This window comes from Lampris incognitus, unplaced genomic scaffold, assembly GCF_029633865.1.
Source record: "Lampris incognitus isolate fLamInc1 unplaced genomic scaffold, fLamInc1.hap2 scaffold_195, whole genome shotgun sequence".
Lineage (NCBI taxonomy): Eukaryota > Metazoa > Chordata > Actinopteri > Lampriformes > Lampridae > Lampris > Lampris incognitus.
In genome coordinates, this window is record NW_026611154.1 from 99,053 (window position 1) to 121,920 (window position 22,868).

At 44.7% G+C, this 22,868-nt stretch overlaps 1 protein-coding gene across 1 annotated transcript; it reads right to left on the minus strand.

The window, feature by feature from the left end:
- Positions 1 to 1,530: 1,530 nt before the first annotated feature.
- On the minus strand, positions 1,531 to 22,662 carry LOC130132859 (CYFIP-related Rac1 interactor B-like). The gene is made up of 7 exons (XM_056301879.1): positions 22,530 to 22,662; positions 17,432 to 17,509; positions 16,068 to 16,184; positions 10,236 to 10,315; positions 9,922 to 10,048; positions 7,047 to 7,117; positions 1,531 to 1,791 (listed from the first exon to the last, which is right to left on the minus strand). Exons 1-7 carry the CDS (start codon positions 22,611 to 22,613, stop codon positions 1,722 to 1,724), a joined length of 627 nt encoding a protein of 208 aa, XP_056157854.1. The 5' UTR covers positions 22,614 to 22,662; the 3' UTR covers positions 1,531 to 1,721.
- Positions 22,663 to 22,868: the final 206 nt, after the last annotated feature.

Genomic DNA, 22,868 nt, shown 5'->3' on the forward strand with positions numbered 1-22,868 from the left:
ACATGCAGAACGATCTGTTCTGACCCGGCTGCGTATCTCTCTGCCCCGAACTTGCAGCAGAACACCAAGTCCAGGAGCAGTTTAGTCTACAGATGCATGCAGAGAAAACCAAAGACTGGTCCCGGACTTCAGACCAGGACGTCCTCCCTGCAGATCTTACGGGTCAGAGGACACGCCCACCACACGCTGCCCTCTGCAGCCAACGCTCGTCCGTTTACCAGCAGCACACGACACCGCGTGCGTGCGTGCGTGCGTTAGCGGAGTGCACGGGTGGGCTCGTGGACATTAGTTTGTCGTGTCATACGGGACGAGCCCACCCGTATGACACGACACACTAATGTCCAGGTGTAAACCTGGACATTAGTGTGTCGTGTCATACGGGTGGGCTCGTGGCAGGTCAGGTGTCATTAGTGTGTCGGTATCATTTATTATGATGATGGGAACATTAGCATACGTCATGTATGTGTTTGCAACCGGCTGCTACATGTGCCGCTTCCTTGGTAAAGTAAAACGGCTGTGTTGTTTTCTACGGCTCCAACACGTCGATCCTGATACGCAGCTCCGCAGCCGGGAGAGGAGCCCAGACAAGGCTGGCTCCGCTCCTCCGGACACCACGTGGAGCCCAGACAAGGCTGGCTCCGCTCCTCCGGACACCACGTGGAGCCCAGACAAGGCTGGCTCCGCTCCTCCGGACACCACGTGGAGTGTCGACAGGAGCACGTCAGGAGTATCCTCATCATCAGTGCCACCTCCCCGTCACCTCCCCGTCATCACCTCCACGTCATGCGGAGGTGATGACGGGGAGGTGACGCAGGTGGATGAGTTTAAATACTTGGGGTCAGCTGTCAAAAGTAACGGGGAGTGCAGTAGAGAGGTGAAGAAGAGGGTGCAGGCAGGGTGGAGTGGGTGGAGAAGAGTGTCAGGAGTGATGTGTGACAGAAGGGTACCAGCAAGAGTTAAAGGGAAGGTTTACAAGATGGTGGTGAGACCAGCTATGTTATATGGTTTGGAGACAGTGGCACTGATGAAGCCAGCCTGTCAGCCAGTCTGCCAGCCAGCTTGTCAGCCAACCAGCCAGCCAGCTTGCCAGCCTGCCAACCAGCCTGTCAGCCAGCCAGCCAGCCAGCCTGCCAACCAGCCTGTCAGCCAGTCAGCCAGTCAGCCAGCCGGTCAGCCTGCCAGCCAGTCAGCCAGTCAGCCAGCCAGCCAGCCGGGTGCTGTGTGTTGTGTTGAGGGGATGGAGCAAATCAACGAGGTTCTAATGAACATGTGACGAGCCAGCAGATGATCTGCATGCAGACCAGTAATGGGACTGGTCTTACTGGTGTACTGGTCCCAGTTCGACCACAGCAGAGCAACAACAGCTGAGTGTGGCTGTTCAGACAGAATGGTAATAGAGGTCATGAGTACACGTCATGATGACCAGACCTACGGTCAAACTGGAAATCCACCAAAATCCTCATCTGACAAGTGTGAGCATGAAACAATGTGCCACAAAGCAAACCCATAACGAGCTCGTTCTTTATTCCGTTTTATTTTTACTACAAAACTCATCCAGTGAAATGACTTTGTTCTGACAGCATATAAAAATATTCAGGTACAACTGCTACAAATATGAGCTACACATTTGTTCAGTATGTGTTGGAATGTGGAGCGAGAGGCGAGCCGGGTGGCGTCGCGGCGGCAGCGGCAGCGGCAGCGGCAGCAGCAGCGGCAGCCGGTTAGTTGGGCTGCAGCAGGCTTCGGATCTGCTTGGAGGTAGTTTCATCGTTCAGATGTTTGGTTGTGTATCTGGGAGGAACGACACAAACCACAACTGTTGTGTTAGCAGAGAAATGACTTCCAGTTATGACTGCCAATATCCACAGCGCTGCCGGGCTAGGGAGAGAAGTACACGAGTGTGTACTGCAGGGAAGAAACCCCACAAAAACTACACACTCACTCACAGCAGCAGCAGCACCACCACCACCACCACCACCACCCTGCAGCAGAGCTGCACCGAACGAACGACGCTGTCTCCATGGAAACGACTGAGCACGAGAACTCAGGCGCATCGGATTCAAACCCACTTCGGTTTAAAACAGATGGAAAGGCTCGAGACTGGGTGACTGACAGTGATTGTGAAATAATGATTGACAGCCATCCATCCACCAATCAGCACCTCCGCCATCTGACGGCCCGTTGAGACCAGCTAAGAGCAGGTCAGGTGTCAGTGTTGACAGGTCAGGTGTCAGTGTGACAGGTCACATGTCAGTGTGACAGGTCAGGTGTCAGTGTGACAGGTCACGTGTCAGTGTGTCAGGTCAGGTGTCAGTGTGACAGGTCAGGTGTCAGTGTGACAGGTCACATGTCAGTGTGACAGGTCAGGTGTCAGTGTGACAGGTCACGTGTCAGTGTGTCAGGTCAGGTGTCAGTGTGACAGGTCAGGTGTCAGATGTCAGTGTGTCAGGTCAGGTGTCGGTGTGACAGGTCAGATGTCAGTGTGACAGGTCACATGTCAGTGTGACAGGTCAGATGTCAGTGTGACAGGTCAGGTGTCGGTGTGACAGGTCAGATGTCAGTGTGACAGGTCAGGTGTCAGTGTGACAGGTCAGATGTCAGTGTGACAGGTCAGGTGTCAGTGTGACAGGTCAGGTGTCAGTGTGTCAGGTCAGGTGACAGGTCAGATGTCAGTGTGACAGGTCAGATGTCAGTGTGACAGGTCAGATGTCAGTGTGACAGGTCAGGTGTCAGCGTGACAGGTCAGATGTCAGTGTGACAGGTCAGGTGTCAGCGTGACAGGTCAGATGTCAGTGTGACAGGTCAGGTGTCAGTGTGACAGGTCAGGTGTCAGTGTGACAGGTCAGGTGTCGGTGTGACAGGTCAGATGTCAGTGTGACAGGTCAGGTGTCGGTGTGACAGGTCAGATGTCAGTGTGACAGGTCAGATGTCAGTGTGACAGGTCAGGTGTCAGCGTGACAGGTCAGATGTCAGTGTGACAGGTCAGGTGTCAGTGTGACAGGTCAGGTGTCGGTGTGACAGGTCAGATGTCAGTGTGACAGGTCAGATGTCAGTGTGACAGGTCAGATGTCAGTGTGACAGGTCAGGTGTCAGCGTGACAGGTCAGATGTCAGTGTGACAGGTCAGGTGTCAGTGTGACAGGTCAGGTGTCGGTGTGACAGGTCAGATGTCAGTGTGACAGGTCAGATGTCAGTGTGACAGGTCAGATGTCAGTGTGACAGGTCAGGTGTCAGCGTGACAGGTCAGATGTCAGTGTGACAGGTCAGGTGTCAGCGTGACAGGTCAGATGTCAGTGTGACAGGTCAGGTGTCGGTGTGACAGGTCAGATGTCAGCGTGACAGGTCAGGTGTCAGTGTGACAGGTCAGATGTCAGTGTGACAGGTCAGGTGTCAGCGTGACAGGTCAGATGTCAGTGTGACAGGTCAGGTGTCAGTGTGACAGGTCAGGTGTCGGTGTGACAGGTCAGATGTCAGTGTGACAGGTCAGATGTCAGTGTGACAGGTCAGATGTCAGTGTGACAGGTCAGGTGTCAGTGTGACAGGTCAGGTGTCAGCGTGACAGGTCAGATGTCAGTGTGACAGGTCAGGTGTCGGTGTGACAGGTCAGATGTCAGCGTGACAGGTCAGGTGTCAGTGTGACAGGTCAGATGTCAGTGTGACAGGTCAGGTGTCAGCGTGACAGGTCAGATGTCAGTGTGACAGGTCAGGTGTCAGTGTGACAGGTCAGGTGTCGGTGTGACAGGTCAGATGTCAGTGTGACAGGTCAGATGTCAGTGTGACAGGTCAGGTGTCAGCGTGACAGGTCAGATGTCAGTGTGACAGGTCAGGTGTCAGCGTGACAGGTCAGATGTCAGTGTGACAGGTCAGGTGTCGGTGTGACAGGTCAGATGTCAGCGTGACAGGTCAGGTGTCAGCGTGACAGGTCAGATGTCAGTGTGACAGGTCAGATGTCAGTGTGACAGGTCAGATGTCAGCGTGACAGATCAGATGTCAGTGTGACAGGTCAGATGTCGGTGTGACAGGTCAGGTGTCAGTGTGACAGGTCAGGTGTCAGTGTGACAGGTCAGATGTCAGCGTGACAGGTCAGATGTCGGTGTTGGTAGGCCACGGAATAGAGCACTGTGCTGCCTGGACGCATCTTCACTTACAGTTTAAAAGAATGTTGCACAGTGGCACAGCAGCCACATCAGAGATGCTGACAGACACCAGCCTCCATATCTGCGCAGGATGACGCAGGATGACGCAGGATGACGCAGGATGACGCAGGATGACGCAGGATGACCCGGCCGCGGACTCAGACGGAAAGTGTTGCGGGCATATGAGCTGTTCAGAGATACACGGTGTTCTGCAGGTCTCTGTGTCTGCTCTGTTTTAGGTTTGCATGCTGGTTGCTGTTCTATGTCTTCTTGAGGGAACCGGCTTGGTTCTCTTGGCAGAAGTTGCAAACGATCTCACGCACACTGTCTAACGTGCGATTACACTTTCATTTGCAGCGTTTCTGTGGCAGACCTTCATCAGCAGGCGGTTTGTGACGATGACAAGCCATCTTAAACAGGGAGTGGCTGCACACCTGCAACCAATCACGTCCCCCAAATGCAACAGGAAGGCGTAAATATGTCTGCACGGATGCTACATGTTTTTTGAGGCCTTGATGTCTATTGTATATATGGTATCTATGGTACATATGGTACATACAGTATATACGGTGCATATGGTATATAGGGTATCTATGGTACATATGGTATATACGGTATCTATGGTGCATATGGTATATACGGTATCTATGGTACATATGGTACATACAGTATATATGGTACATATGGTATATACGGTATATATGGTACATATGGTACATACAGTATATATGGTACATATGGTATATACGGTATATATGGTGCATATGGCACATACGGTATATATGGTAGATATGGTACATAGGGTACATATGGTATATATAGTACATATGGTATATATAGTATATATGGTGCATATGGTATATACGGTATATATGGTACATATGGTACATACAGTATATATGGTACATATGGTATATACGGTATATATGGTACATATGGTACATACAGTATATATGGTACATATGGTATATATAGTACATATGGTATATATAGTATATATGGTATATATGATACATATGGTAGCTATATATATATTTCGTTTGGGGAGGGTTCTAAGTAATTCTACTATTAACTTTTTCTTTATGCTGTGTTGTTTATTTTGACTGCAATTATCTGGTGCGGCCTGTAGGACGTATTTCTAGGTACCTACTACCGACTGCCCCACAGTTAACCGATGTTTGGTACTGATGCCTTCCTGTTGCATGTGGGGAACATAACTGGTTGCAGGTGTGCAGCCACTCCCTGTTTAAGATGGCTTGTCATCGTCACAAACCGCCTGCTGATGAAGGTCTGCAAGTTTGACAGTGTGCATGAGATTGTTTGCAACTTTTGATTCACTTGTCCTTCTACACACCTGTCTCATGTCTACACACCTGTCTCATGTCTACACACCTGTTCTCTTACACACCTGTCTCATGTCTACACACCTGTCTCATGTCTACACACATGTTCTCCTACACACCTGTCTCATGTCTACACACCTGTTCTCTTACACACCTGTCTCATGTCTACACACCTGTTCTCCTACACACCTGTTCTCTTACACACCTGTCTCATGTCTACACACCTGTCTCATGTCTACACACATGTTCTCCTACACACCTGTCTCATGTCTACACACCTGTTCTCTTACACACCTGTCTCATGTCTACACACCTGTTCTCCTACACACCTGTCTCATGTCTACACACCTGTTCTCTTACACACCTGTCTCATGTCTACACACCTGTCTCATGTCTACACACATGTTCTCCTACACACCTGTCCCATGTCTACACACCTGTTCTCTTACACACCTGTCTCATGTCTACACACCTGTTCTCCTACACACCTGTCTCATGTCTACACACCTGTTCTCTTACACACCTGTCTCATGTCTACACACCTGTCTCATGTCTACACACATGTTCTCCTACACACTTGTCTCATGTCTACACACCTGTCTCATGTCTACACACCTGTTCTCTTACACACCTGTCTCATGTCTACACACCTGTCTCATGTCTACACACCTGTCTCATGTCTACACACCTGTTCTCTTACACACCTGTCTCATGTCTACACACCTGTTCTCCTACACACCTGTCTCATGTCTACACACCTGTTCTCCTACACACCTGTCTCATGTCTACACACCTGTTCTCTTACACACCTGTCTCATGTCTACACCTGTTCTCCTACACACCTGTCTCATGTCTACACACCTGTTCTCTTACACACCTGTCTCATGTCTACACACCTGTTCTCCTACACACCTGTCTCATGTCTACACACCTGTTCTCCTACACACCTGTCTCATGTCTGCACACCTGTCTCATGTCTACACACCTGTTCTCCTACACACCTGTCTCATGTCTACACACCTGTTCTCTTACACACCTGTCTCATGTCTACACACCTGTCTCATGTCTACACACATGGTCTCCTACACAGCTGTCTCATGTCTACACACCTGTCTCATGTCTACACACCTGTTCTCTTACACACCTGTCTCATGTCTACACACCTGTCTCATGTCTACACACATGTTCTCTTACACACCTGTCTCATGTCTACACACCTGTCTCATGTCTACACACCTGTTCTCTTACACACCTGTCTCATGTCTACACACCTGTCTCATGTCTACACACATGGTCTCCTACACAGCTGTCTCATGAAACAGATGTGGGAAGTGATCTTCTGCTCTGTTCTCTCACCACCAGCCCACAAAAGCCAAACCCACGTCTGAGCTCCTCTTGAACGGTTGTGGGACAGAGCAACAGGAAGTGGAGCAAGTGACTTGGAGAAATGTGGCGAACGGCTGATGATCATTAATGTTGTGCACAAACAGATGACGGAAGATGAGAGCTAATGACATGAGGAGCCAATGTAAATCAATGTAATGATGAACGACGCGGGACCTGCTGACCTCAGAGCGTTGAGCAATCCCTCCACACTGATAGCCGGCTGGTCCTTCAGCAGTCTGATACAGCCTTTCATCTGCGCACACACACACACACACACACACACACACACACACACACACACACACACACACACACACACACACACACACACACACAGATGATGATGGATCACCCACAACAAGCAGCATTCGTTTATTTATTATTAATGAATTAATTTATGTTAATTAAGTTATTATTTACTATTTTGTTATTTATTTGTTATTTACCATCCCAGTTCTCCCATTATTCCCAGTACAGAAGCACATGGACGACGTGACTGTTTTAACAGACCGGGTCTGTCAAAAAGCTTTTCTCCAAGTCAGAAGACACCCAGAAGAGTAGAGAGCAGACAGGAACCGTCCCCACGTGGAGGACTTGATGCATCGACAAGGTGACTGATCAGCTGAGCTTGACGGTGACCCATGACATGAAGCCTTTACTGCTTTACTGCTGGCGTTAGGAATTCCAGCTTAACTGTTTAAGGTTTAGATTCTGAACTCTCCAGCATAACAAATATGAAAAACGTTTTTTCTTAATTTGATAAAAAGTATTAATTTGTCTAAATTTATAATTTGCCATTGATTGGTTAACATAAGTGTAACCGATAAAATCTCTTCTATCTGAATGTTAAAAGCTTTTCTATTGTCTCCTCCACCTCCAGTTGGACCCTCCATGAAGCGAAAGGTGAAAGCACATTAATCCGCCACATGTTGATACATGACGGTCATCTAGTCTACCACAACAGAAGATGAAGACATGATGGTCATCTAGTCTACCACAACAGAAGATAAAGACATGATGGTCATCTAGTCTACCACAACAGAAGATGAAGACATGATGGTCATCTAGTCTACCACAACAGAAGATAAAGACATGATGGTCATCTAGTCTACCACAACAGAAGATAAAGACATGATGGTCATCTAGTCTACCACAACAGAAGATAAAGACATGATGGTCATCTAGTCTACCACAACAGAAGATGAAGACATGATGGTCATCTAGTCTACCACAACAGAAGATGAAGACATGATGGTCATCTAGTCTACCACAACAGAAGATGAAGACATGATGGTCATCTAGTCTACCACAACAGAAGATGAAGACATGACGGTCATCTAGTCTACCACAACAGAAGATAAAGACATGATGGTCATCTAGTCTACCACAACAGAAGATGAAGACATGATGGTCATCTAGTCTACCACAACAGAAGATGAAGACGTGATAGTCATCTAGTCTACCTCAACAGAAGATAAAGACATGATGGTCATCTAGTCTACCACAACAGAAGATAAAGACATGATGGTCATCTAGTCTACCACAACAGAAGATGAAGACATGATGGTCAACTAGTCTACCACAACAGAAGATGAAGACATGACGGTCATCTAGTCTACCACAACAGAAGATAAAGACATGATGGTCATCTAGTCTACCACAACAGAAGATGAAGACATGACGGTCATCTAGTCTACCACAACAGAAGATGAAGACATGACGGTCATCTAGTCTACCACAACAGAAGATGAAGACATGACGGTCATCTAGTCTACCACAACAGAAGATAAAGACATGATGGTCATCTAGTCTACCACAACAGAAGATAAAGACATGATGGTCATCTAGTCTACCACAACAGAAGATGAAGACATGACGGTCAACTAGTCTACCACAACAGAAGATGAAGACATGACGGTCATCTAGTCTACCACAACAGAAGATAAAGACATGATGGTCATCTAGTCTACCACAACAGAAGATGAAGACATGACGGTCATCTAGTCTACCACAACAGAAGATGAAGACATGACGGTCATCTAGTCTACCACAACAGAAGATAAAGACATGACGGTCATCTAGTCTACCACAACAGAAGATAAAGACATGACGGTCATCTAGTCTACCACAACAGAAGATGAAGACATGACGGTCATCTAGTCTACCACAACAGAAGATGAAGACATGACGGTCATCTAGTCTACCACAACAGAAGATGAAGACATGATGGTCATCTAGTCTACCACAACAGAAGATAAAGACATGATGGTCATCTAGTCTACCACAACAGAAGATAAAGACATGATGGTCATCTAGTCTACCACAACAGAAGATGAAGACATGATGGTCATCTAGTCTACCACAACAGAAGATAAAGACATGATGGTCATCTAGTCTACCACAACAGAAGATAAAGACATGATGGTCATCTAGTCTACCACAACAGAAGATGAAGACATGATGGTCATGTAGTCTACCACAAGAGAAGATGAAGACATGATGGTCATCTAGTCTACCACAACAGAAGATAAAGACATGATGGTCATCTAGTCTACCACAACAGAAGATGAAGACATGATGGTCATCTAGTCTACCACAACAGAAGATAAAGACATGATGGTCATCTAGTCTACCACAACAGAAGATAAAGACATGATGGTCATCTAGTCTACCACAACAGAAGATGAAGACATGATGGTCATCTAGTCTACCACAACAGAAGATGAAGACCTGATGGTCATCTAGTCTACCACAAGAGAAGATAAAGACATGATGGTCATCTAGTCTACCACAACAGAAGATAAAGACATGATGGTCATCTAGTCTACCACAACAGAAGATGAAGACATGATGGTCATCTAGTCTACCACAACAGAAGATAAAGACATGATGGTTATCTAGTCTACCAGGACATCCTGTTCTGTCCCACACATCTACTAGGAGGCAAATTAAGGCTGGTGGCAGTTGAATTATGTGATGCAATAGGACGCCATTTTTGGCTTCCTTTCTTGGATGCAGGAAGTTGCCGTCAGTTGACTTCCTGCTGTGGAAACTTACATCTATGTTGGAGGTCTTGACAAAGGCGCCTGCTGGGTGGACATAGTCGTACAGGATGATGATGCCGACCATCACACGCAGGCAGAACAACACAGTCTCTTCACTGGTAAAACGACTGCGGTACTCCCTATTACACACACACACACACACACACACACACACACACACACACTCCATTGCATCAAATCAAATGAAAGCCTGGATACCTAGCATGGAATTGGAATGAGATGTTTTCGGGTGAGGACTAAAGTTAGTCTTGGTGTATCATGAATGTCTTTATAAAGCAAGCGGTGTCTGGTGGATTATTAACTCACGGCGTTTCCAGCATGACTTTACAGACACTGGCCATCGTACTCAGACAGTCCGTCGTGTTTTCAATCGGCACATCTGGATTCTACACAAAGCAACACATCCACATTGACATTTCTCAGCTGGAAAGGTCCGAGTCAGTCAGGCTATGGCAAGTTAATAAAGGGGTTATTACAGGTGTCATTAGTAATGAGTTCATGTTGGGCACTGAGCCCTTCAAAGAGACACTAGCCCCGTGACTGGAAAACTGTGAGTTGAATCCCGGCCAATTAAGAACATCCGAATGTTAAGACTGGAGAAACAGAGGATACCATCGCCCACATCCTACACACCACCCTCTCCCACCTGGAAGGGAGGGACACCTATGCAAGGGTGCTGTTCGTGGACTACAGCTCAGTATTCAACACCATATTGCCCTCCAGGCTCATCAGTAAACTCGGGGATTTGGGCCTGAACAGCACGGCGTGACTGGATCCTGGACTTTCTGACGGGCCACCTCCAGGTGGTGAGAATGGACAACCACACCTCTTCTCCGCTGACTCTCAGCACGGGAGCACCATAGGGCTGTGTCCTCAGCTCACTCCTGTATTCCCTCTACACCCACAACTACACGGTGACACAGGGTTCAAACAGCATTGTGAAGTTTGCAGACAACACAACAGTTGTGGGGTTGACCTCCTGCAGCAACAAGACGGTCTACAGGGTGGAAGTGACTGTCCTGGAATAGTGGTGCCAACGAACCTTTCACTGAACATCTCCAAGACCGAAGAGGTCATTGTGGGTTACGGGAGGGGGGGCATTCACCCCCCAGTCACCATCAACAGCAAAGTGGTGGAGAGGGTGGACAACTTCAAATATCAGGGAGTTAACATCCACAAAGACCTGACATGAGCTAACTACACCTCCACTGTCGTTAAAAAAGCCAAACAGCATCTGTACGGCCTCAGAAGCCTAAAGAAATTACGCTTGAGGCTCCACATCCTTGGGGACTTCTACCAGGGCACCATAGAGAGCCTGCTGACAGGCTTTTTCACCACCTGGTATGGCAGCTTACCAGCAAGGACTGCAAGGCGCTGGGGAGGGTGGTGTGCATAGCCCAGCACATCGATGGATTTGAGCTGCCCAGTCTGTGGGAGCTGCACACCCAGTGGTGCCTCAGGAAGTCCTTGAGGGTCATTAAGAACCCAGCACACCCACACAACAGGCTGTTCTCCCTGCTGCCCTCAAGTAGGAGACAAGAACTCTCAAAACACGCACTGAACACTGAGGAACAGCTTTTCGCAGGCCATAAGACGTTAAGATGGATTCTGCCGATCGAACAGAGTTTGGTAACTCGTTCCACCACCGTGGAACTACAGAACAGAAGAGTCTACCTCGTGAGTTAGGGCCCTGTGGTGGTGGTAGTACCAGGTGCCTTTCATTGGCAGAGTGTAGTGAACAGGACGGAGTGTACACCTGAATGAGGGTGTTCAGGTATGTGGGAGCTGTTTTAGTTGCTGTTTTGTAAGCAAGTGTCAGGGTTTTGTATTTGATGCAGGCAGCGACTGGGAGCCAGTGGAAGGATGTGTACAGATGGGTGACATGTGCTCTTTTCAGCTGGTTGAAGACCAGTCACGCCGCTGCGTTCTGGATAACCTGCAGAGGTTTGAACATACATGTGGGTAGGTCTGCCAGTAAGGAGTTGCAGTAGTCCAATGTGTGACAATACGAGAGCCTGTACCAGGAGTGGTGCTGCATGCCCAGACAGCTGGGGTCTGAGCTTCCTGATGCTGTACAGGGTAAATTGACACCACTGAGCAATTGAGGCCATGTGAACTTTAAAGGGTAGATGGTCATAAATCATGACACCCAGGTTTTGAAGGGGTCTGAGCATCAGCAGAGATCCCACCCACCCCAACCATGGACTGTTCTCCCCCCTGCCGTGCTCTGGGAGGCGCTACAGGAGCCTCAGAGCCCCCACTACCAGGCTCAGAAACAGCTTCTTTCCCCAAGCTGTTGCCCACCTGAACCTGGCTACCCACTGAATGTCTGTAGATATTTTAAATATTTTATACTCCAGCTCTCTTTTAACTTATTTCTAGCTTTTGGTCTTCATGTGTGTATCTTATCTTATATTGTGTGTGGTCTTCATGTGTGTATATCTTATACTGTGTTTGGTCTTCATGTGTGTGTATCTTATACTGTGTTTGGTCTTCATGTGTGTGTATATCTTATACTGTGTGTGGTCTTCATGTGTGTATATCTTATACTGTGTTTGGTCTTCATGTGTGTATCTTATACTGTGTGTGGTCTTCATGTGTGTATATCTTATACTGTGTGTGGTCTTCATGTGTGTGTATCTTATACTGTGTGTGGTCTTCATGTGTGTATATCTTATACTGTGTTTGGTCTTCATGTGTGTATATCTTATACTGTGTGTGGTCTTCATGTGTGTATATCTTATACTGTGTTTGGTCTTCATGTGTGTATATCTTATACTGTGTGTGGTCTTCATGTGTGTATCTTATCTTATATTGTGTTTGGTCTTCATGTGTGTGTATCTTATACTGTGTTTGGTCTTCATGTGTGTATATCTTATACTGTGTGTGGTCTTCATGTGTGTATATCTTATACTGTGTGTGGTCTTCATGTGTGTATCTTATACTGTGTGTGGTCTTCATGTGTGTATATCTTATACTGTGTTTGGTCTTCATGTGTGTATCTTATCTTATACTGTGTTTGGTCTTCATGTGTGTATCTTATCTTATACTGTGTGTGGTCTTCATGTGTGTATCTTATCTTATACTGTGTTTGGTCTTCATGTGTGTATATCTTATACTGTGTGTGGTCTTCATGTGTGTGTATCTTATACTGTGTGTGGTCTTCATGTGTGTATATCTTATACTGTGTGTGGTCTTCATGTGTGTATATCTTATACTGTGTGTGGTCTTCATGTGTGTGTATCTTATACTGTGTTTGGTCTTCATGTGTGTATATCTTATACTGTGTTTGGTCTTCATGTGTGTATATCTTATACTGTGTTTGGTCTTCATGTGTGTATATCTTATACTGTGTGTGGTCTTCATGTGTGTGTATCTTATACTGTGTGTGGTCTTCATGTGTGTATATCTTATACTGTGTGTGGTCTTCATGTGTGTAGTATATCTTATACCGTGTGTGGTCTTCATGTGTGTAGTATATCTTATACTGTGTGTGGTCTTCATGTGTGTATATCTTATACTGTGTTTGGTCTTCATGTGTGTATATCTTATACTGTGTGTGGTCTTCATGTGTGTGTATCTTATACTGTGTTTGGTCTTCATGTGTGTGTATCTTATACTGTGTGTGGTCTTCATGTGTGTAGTATATCTTATACTGTGTTTGCTGTGTTTGTGTGTGTCTGTCTTGCACCGTTTGCTGAAGCCACAGCCCTCGTTTCATGTTTAACATGTGCCTGCTGCACATTGTTGTTAATGACAGTAAATTGAGTTGAATTGACCTGAATTGACCTGAATCTCGGGCAGACATTGTGGTCATGAGCTGGGTTGATTCGAGCTGCCTTCTGATCTCGTTCTTCTTGTAACGACATACTTGCTGGGATGACAAGGAGCTCGTTCTTAGACAGGTAAGTTGAAGGTGGTCGATTGGTTGATTGATTGATTGATTGATTGATTGATTGATTCCTCTAATACGCTTTTTCCTAATCCTGTCCTTCTTCGTCACTCCCAAAGATGATGATGGAAGATGGCGGCGCAAATCCACGTTTGCAGCAGCCTCGCCCAGAACCGTCCATGCAGTGTCTTTGTCCTCGTCTGCGTCTACGTTTGTCTTCGTCTGATGGCTGGGAGAGCTTGGTCTGCTGTGTCCTGTGGGCCCCTGTGGGCCCCTGTGGGCCATGGGACCACTGCCCTGCCTGGAGCTGTGCCCCAAGAGGAAGCACCGAGGGCGTTCTGACAGGACGCGGAAGCGGGGCAGGCTAAGCTAGCTGCTAGCCTGCAGACCGGCCGTTCCCACAGGCATCCTGGCTGGCGTCCGCTCTCCTGTACAGTGGATTTGTTTCTTCTTCTTGTTTTTAGTTTAGATATATGTGTTAGTTTGGAGATATGTGTTCTTCTGGTTCTTGTAGTTTTGGGACGTGTTTCTGCCTTTGTGTTTCACTGCTGTGCGCTGGGGGAAACCATGTGTCGTTTCATTTCATGTGCACAAGTGCATGAAATGAAACGACACATAAAGTGTTTCTGATTCTGATTTCAGTGGAAATCTTATCATCTCCAGCTCCGCCACCTCCAGCTCCGCCTCCTGTCCTCCGCTCCTTCACAACAATAAAGAGATTAAAACAGCTCTTTAGATGGGCGGCTGGCGATAAACAAGACACGGCGGGTTTGGCTGCAGGGTTTTGGAGCAACGACAAGACAAACATGTTGCTTTATATTCGATGGGGGGAAATATTTAGAAACGTCTCTGTTGGGGGGCGTTCGGGTGGCGTGGCGGTCTATTCTGTTGCCTACCAACATGGGGGTCGCCGGTTCGAATCCCCGTGTTACCTCCGGCTTGGTCGGGCGTCCCTACAGACACAATTGGCCGTGTCTGTGGGTGGGAAGCCGGATGTGGGTATGTGTCCTGGTCACTGCACTAGCGCCTCCTCTGGTCAGTCGGGGCGCATGTTTTGGGGGGAGGGGGAACTGGGGGGAATAGTGTGACCCTTCCACGCGCTACGTCCCCCTGGCGAAACGCCTCACTGTCAGGTGAAAAGAGCCATTGTCATTGTCTGTGGCAGATTTCATTTCTTCAGCTGCCACAGGAAGTACATGTTCTGCTGTGCTTTACGGATGCGTGAGCTGATGTTTCGCTCCCACTTGAGGTCCTGAGTGGTGGTGTGGCCCAGGAAATGGAATGACTCCACAGTGGTAACTGGGGTGGGCTTCCCCTGAAGTCCACCACCATCTCCACTGTCTTCAGGGGGTTTAGATCCAGGTTGTTATGGCTGCACCAGGAAACCAGGTGGTCAACTTCCCATCTGTAAGCAGACCCCTCACCCTCAGAGATGAGTCTGATGATGGGCGTGTCATCTGCAAACTTAGGAGCTTGACAAATTGATGATCGGTATAAAGCCAGAAGAGCAGTGGGGACAGGACACAGCCCTGGGGGACACCAGTGCTGATGATCCGAGGTTCCGAGACATGCTTCCACATTTTCACATGCTGACTCCTGTTGGTCAGGAAGTCAGTGAGCCACCTGCAGGGGGAGTGGGGAACGTGCAGTTAGGAGAGTTTGTCCTGGAGGAGGACAGGTCTGATGGTACTGAATGTGGAGCTGAAGTCCACAAACAGGATCCTGGCATCTTGTCTCTGTATTTAACCATGACAAGCTGCCGTGCAGGATCTCCTGTCTGGTTTTGTTGCTGGTTTGGTTGTGACGGACGGTCCCGTTCCTTCCTGGTGACGCTGCGACACAAGATCTGATCTGAACGGTCCAACTTAGACGCAACTGCAGAACCAGTTGGAATCACAGAGCAAAACACATTCAAATGTGAGTCACGTTAAGAAACCTGAATCCCTCTGGCTTTTAGACGAACAGAACACAGACATAAATAACACTCATGTTAGTATGAAAAACGGGATTTGAACTGCCAGTCAGAACATAGCTTCAGTCTCCAGCTGCTCCAGTCTGGCTGACCAGTAACCCACAGTAGTAGACTGGTTGCACTGGTCAGCTGCAAGTGGTTGAAGTTATTAGACTGGTTGTCATGGGGAGGCGAGGCTATGTAAATATGGGGCAGGGTGGTAGTGAAGAGAGTCTGTGTTCGGTCAAGCTTCTGTGAAGATAATGAAGTAAAAACAGAACAACATTTAACTTACATCTGATACAAACTTTGTTGTGGCGTCGCTTAGCGTTTTCAGCATGGGCGTGGCGTTGGCGTAGAACAGAGACATCCGGTTAGCCAGCTCATTGGTGACTTCATTCTCTTCACTGGCCTTTAAAAGCAAAAGACTCTCATTAAATTCAAACCTCAAGCAGGAAACCAGAGTCATGTGACCCAGAGGATGGCAGTCTGTCTGCTAGCAAATGACCCTGATGGTGAAACAGCTTCTGCTTCCTGTTTTCAGGACTGGCAACCAGAACAGGTTCTTCATATTGTTTTCACACACACACACACACATATATATATAGATATATAGATACACACGCACACACACACACATATATATATATATGTATATATATATACACACACACGCACACACACACACACACATATATATATAGATATATAGATACACACACACACACACATATATATATATATATATATATATAGATAGATAGATACACACACACACACATATAGATATATAGATACACACACACACACATATAGATATATAGATACACACACACACATATATATATATAGATACACACACATATATATATATAGATATATAGATACACACACACACACATATATATATATATATATATATATATAGATAGATACACACACACACACATATAGATATATAGATACACACACACACATATATAGATATATAGATACACACACACACACACACACACACACACACACACACACATATATATATATATATATGTATATTTCATGTACTTATTTTCATTTGACTTAAGACAGGATTTTTTTCATGCAATTGTTCCAACAACACCAAGCTAAACTTCTTTTGCATGTACTGCACGTGTACTGTACATGTACTGCGCGTGTCCTGCACGTGTACTGCACATGTACTGCACATGTACTGCACATGTACTGCACGTGTACTGTACATGTACTGCGCGTGTCCTGCACGTGTACTGCACGTGTACTGCACATATACTGCACATGGCAATGAAAGAATTTCCGATTCTGAAAAAGAAAACCGTTTCTGATATTTTTGCAAAGATCAGGATGGACTCGGATGTCGACTAGAACACAAAGGTGAGGTGTGATGTCCTCACCGAGGGACATTTACTCTGTCAGATATGCAGGGCCCACGGGGACAGGGGCCCGACTGTTCAGTACATTTCTACAGTCAGTGGCGTCACAGAGCAGAAGAACACACAGAGAGGGAGAAAGTCTGTTTCACAAAGTCAGGAACATGAGCAGCAATAAGGAAACCAGGACCAGCAGCTCCCATGACTCGTCTTTCTGTACTGTGAACGCATCCAGAGGACTGGAGGAGGACAGGAGCTGTTTGGCTTCACATACACACTGGTTGTTGATCCGCATGCGGCTGATGGTTCTGCGGTAGTAGCTGAAATCATTCTGGATGGCAGGGTTCGTCATCTGGACACAAATACAAAGTAACCAATTATCCTTAAACACCAAAACTACTTACTGCACACAAATATCAACGACCCAGTAATACTTCAAGATGAAATACTGTTTAGTAATAGTAACTACTCAGTAATACTTCAAGATGAAATACTGTTTAGTAATAGTAACTACTCAGTAATACGTCAAGATGAAATAATGTTTAGTAAAAGTAACTACCCAGTAATACTTCAAGATGAAATAATGTTTAGTAATAGTAACTACTCAGTAATACTTCAAGATGAAATAATGTTTAGTAATAGTAACTACTCAGTAATACGTCAAGATGAAATAATGTTTAGTAAAAGTAACTACCCAGTAATACTTCAAGATGAAATAATGTTTAGTAATAGTAACTACTCAGTAATACTTCAAGATGAAATACTGTTTAGTAATAGTAACTACTCAGTAATACGTCAAGATGAAATAATGTTTAGTAAAAGTAACTACCCAGTAATACTTCAAGATGAAATAATGTTTAGTAATAGTAACTACTCAGTAATACTTCAAGATGAAATAATGTTTAGTAATAGTAACTACTCAGTAATACTTCAAGATGAAATAATGTTTAGTAATAGTAACTACCCAGTAATACTTCAAGAGGAAATAATGTTTAGTAATAGTAACTACTCAGTAATACTTCAAGATGAAATAATGTTTAGTAATACTAACTACCCAGTAATACTTCAAGATGAAATAATGTTTAGTAATACTAACTACCCAGTAATACGTCAAGATGAAATAATGTTTAGCAATAGTAACTACTCAGTAATACTTCAAGATGAAATAATGTTTAGCAATAGTAACTACTCAGTAATACTTCAAGATGAAATAATGTTTAGCAATAGTAACTACCCAGTAATACGTCAAGATGAAATAATGTTTAGTAAATGTAACTTCTCAGTAATACTTCAAGATGAAATAATGTTTAGTAAAAGTAACTACTCAGTAATACTTCAAGATGAAATAATGTTTAGTAATAGTAACTACCCAGTAATACTTCATGATGAAATAATGTTTAGTAAAAGTAACTTCTCAGTAATACTTCAAGAGGAAATAATGTTTAGTAAAAGTAACTACTCAGTAATACTTCAAGATGAAATAATGTTTAGTAATAGTAACTACTCAGTAATACTTAAAGATGAAATAATGTTTAGTAATAGTAACTATTTTTAACAGACTCCATCCCAGTATCCGTCTCAGTATCCGTCCTAATATCCGTCCCAGTATTCGTCCCAGTATCCGTCCTAGTATCCATCCCAGTATCCGTCCCAGTATGCATCCCAGTATCCGTCCCAGTATCTGCCCTTGCCATCTGCTGACCTTGGATTATGGATTGTCCTATTCTTACCCATTTTGTCCCATTTTACCGCTTTCTCAGTTTGTTTCTGAGGGCAGCTAAATTTGTGTTTAAATGTGTGTTTAAATGTGTGTTTAATGCATGTTGTAATGTATTCAGTAATGTGAAGGAGTCAATATAGTAATTTATTTTTTAAAGACCCCCCCCTTTTCTCCCAATTGTACTTGGCCAATTACTTAACTTAGCGTGAGTTCAAGAAAGAGGTCATTGTAATGGGTGACTTCAACTTCGATTGGGACGACCTTAAGTCCTTAAGGAAAAAGCTCAAGCAAACTACTGATAGTTTTAATTTTAATGGTTAAAGGTCCAACAAGAATAGCAAACAGCACCAGTACCCAGACTGACCTAATATTTAGCAATAGACCCAAAAGGATCACACAATCACACAACATGATAACTGGGCCGTCAGACCATAATAAGAAAATTAACATGTAGGAGGTTTACTACTCGTACTACTCATGGCGATAAGGAATTATTTTGCATTGCAATGAACAAGCAAGAGGACTTCAAAACAACCATAAAAAACATAAACTGGGATGATTTACTTGAAAATGATTCAGAAGTAACTAGCCAAAACCTTACAGAAACATTACAATCTATAATCAATGAAATTTTGATTAAGAGGAAACGCAAAAATAAGAAACAGACGCTCCCCTGGGTGACCAATAATGTCCAAAAATTAATGAAGGTGTGAGACAAATAGCCACAAAATCAAAGATGTCCCATGATAGACACACATTCGCAATGCTAAGAAACAAGGTAACAAGAGAATTGAGAAAAGCAAAGGTGGACATCTTCACCACTATCATTGAAAACTCTCACAGCGACTCAAAAGCTAAATGGAGCCAGATTAAAAAATTAACTGGTCAAAACAACATCATAACAAAGCCAACTGAATTGAAGGTCGATGACACAATGCTACAGGTCTGTGAATGTTCTCATTCATCCAGGTCATGGTTATCCAAAGAAGTTGAATCAAGTGCAACTGGACTTGGTATATATCCGTGAAGACCTTTCGCCTCTCATCCAAGAGGCTTCCTCAGTTCGTGCTTTTCTGACTAGACCAAGCTAGTCTGACTGGCTGCTGACGAGACTCAGATATTTATCCTCTAGGAGTCGTTATCAGAGCTATAGATGTCCATGGCTCTTTGTGATCCGATGTTTAGCAACGCCCGTCGTTATCAGAGCTATTGACGACGGGCGTTGCTAAACATCGGATCACAAAGAGCCATGGACATCTATAGCTCTGACAACGACTCCAAAGAGGATAAATTCTGAGTCTCGTCACCAGCCAGTCAGACTAGCTTGGTCTAGTCAGAAAGGCACGAACTGATCAAGCCTCTTGGATGAGAGGCGAAACGTCTTCACGGATATATACCAAGTCCAGTTGCACTTGATTCAACTCCTTTGGATAACAATCCTACAGAGCCCAGTTAATGTAGCACAGCCCCTCAACCAATACTTTGTTGAGTCAGCGACTACCATAGCCCAAAGTTTCACAGTTCAACAAAGCAATGCATGGACTATCGGTACTAGTGAGCCAGCACTAGAATTAAGACCAGTGTCTGAGATGGAGGTTGCAAAAGTAATCGCATCTCTCAAGTCTTCAAGGGCTAAGGACATCTATGGTATGGACACACTCATGCCGAAAGAGATCAATTCCTCAATAGCTAATCCACTAACGCATATCATTAATATCTCATTGGGTCAAATGAGATTTCCCAACTCATGGAAGTCTGTGGTTGTAACCCTTATACTCAAGGGTGGTGACCCTTGTCTGACCAGTAACTACAGGCCCATCAGTATTTCACCCATAGAATCAAAGGTATTCAAAAGACTAGTTGTCAAACAAATCATTGACCATCTCAACAATAGCTCCTTCCCACTGCACCCAATGCAATTTGGATTCAGGGCTGATCACTCAACAGAAATGGCTGCATGCTATTTCATAGAAAAAGTTAAGGCATCAATGGACAAAAGTGAGGCTGTAGGGGCTGTGTTCCTTGATCTACAGAAAGCATTGGATACCGCTAATCATTACATCCTACCGCATAAACTACTTAATTTCAATCTTTCCATAGAATTTGCCAACCTCAGATCCTACCTCTCATCTTGCTCCCAGCTTGTCAAAATCAATAATTATATATCTACTAATTCTCTCGATCTATCAACTGGTGTCCCACAGGGCTCTATACTCGGTTCAATACTATTCAGCATGTACATTAATGATCTACCTTCTGTGTGTGGAAAATGTGACATCTTAATGTATGCTGATGATACAGTTATTTTTTCCTCATTTTAAAACTACAGAAGAGGTAGCAATCAAGTTAATAGATGTTATGTTGAAGGTCACATCCTGGCTTAACCAATGTTGTCTGCAGTTGAATGTGTTGAAAACAGTTTATATATTTTCCCCAAAAGGCAACAGCATAAATGTAGAGCAAGATATTCTCATCCAGGGAGAGAAACTACAAGTTGTGTCAGAATAAAAATATTTAGGAGTACACAAAGATTCAAACCTTGGCTTCAAAACCCACATAAAAAGGGTCTGCAGTAAAGTAAAGTTCAGTTTGGTAAATTTCAGGTTTTCCAGAGACTTCCTATCAACTGAGGCAACAAAGCTAGTATACTTCGACTCAATGGTTATTTCCTAAATCACCTATTGTCTGATAAGCTGGTCTAACACACACTCTACAACATTAAAACCACTAGAATCGTTATACAAAAAAAAACCCACTCAAAACCTTAGACAAGAAGTCATTCAGTTTTCATCACTGCCATATTCTATAAAAGTATAATCTACTTAGTTGGGAAAACCTCATCAAATACAAAAATGTGTGCCTAGTTTATAAGATCCTGCATGGTTTAGCTCCTCTTCTTCCTCTGTGCAGCCTCATCAACTTCAAATCTACCACAAACAGAGCTACTAGAGGTGCAGCTAGAGGGGACTGCGTGATCCCACTCAGCAGAAATGCATGTAGACAGGCCATCTTCTCCTTTAGAGCATCACATCAATGGAATTCAGTACCACAGTCAGTTAGAGTCCCCATCCTATCATTCATTTATGTGTCATGTCAAGAAATGACTTATTAATAACCAACAATGTCAACACTGATACTATTCACACACACCTTTAACATGTTGTTTAACTGTGTCGTACATTAGCTGTGTTGTATGTCTGCTTTTTATATATATGTTATTTTCTATATTTTCCGTATTATCTTTTTCTACATTATTTGTATATTCTGTATATAATTTCTTGTTTGTTTGCTCGTTTTTCTTGTGTTGTATGCTAACTATGTTGTATGTTTATTTTTTTGTTTTTATAAATCACACTGTAGTATGCTCTCTACTTACTGCACATGTATTCGTTGTACTATTTTATCATCCTAGGATGCATAACAACATCAGGCAAAGGGCCGGCCAACGGAAGCTAGCCTCTCAGCTAGGTACATTTACACTTGTTACATGGTGATTAATGTACATCGTCCCTTCCCAAATAAAGGTTTAAATAAATGTTACCACATGGAGTACAATGGAGTGGGCGGAGTTATAGTGGGAGTGGGTGGGGTAAGATGAGGAATGAGGGAGTTAGAGGAGGAGTGGGCGGAGTTAGAAGAGAAGGCAAGTTACTTTGAGCTCGTCGAAGCGCAGCGTGAAGTGGAGAATCTGAGCGAACTGACGGGCGAGAGCCTGCTGCTGCTCCAGGTGCTGCATTGGACTGACATCTGACCTGGTCAACGCCTCCAGCAGAGACAGCAACGAAAACTCTGCAGAGACAGACAGACAGACAGACAGACAGAAAGAGAGCAATGAACACTCAGGAGCGAGAGAGACGGAGACAGAGAGACAGAGAGAGACCTTGACCTTTAACCAAGCCTTTAATGTTCCAATTCTTCAGTCACATCAACATAACATCAACACAAAAACTCATATACATAGTGGAAAAACACAACAATCGCCATACACAGT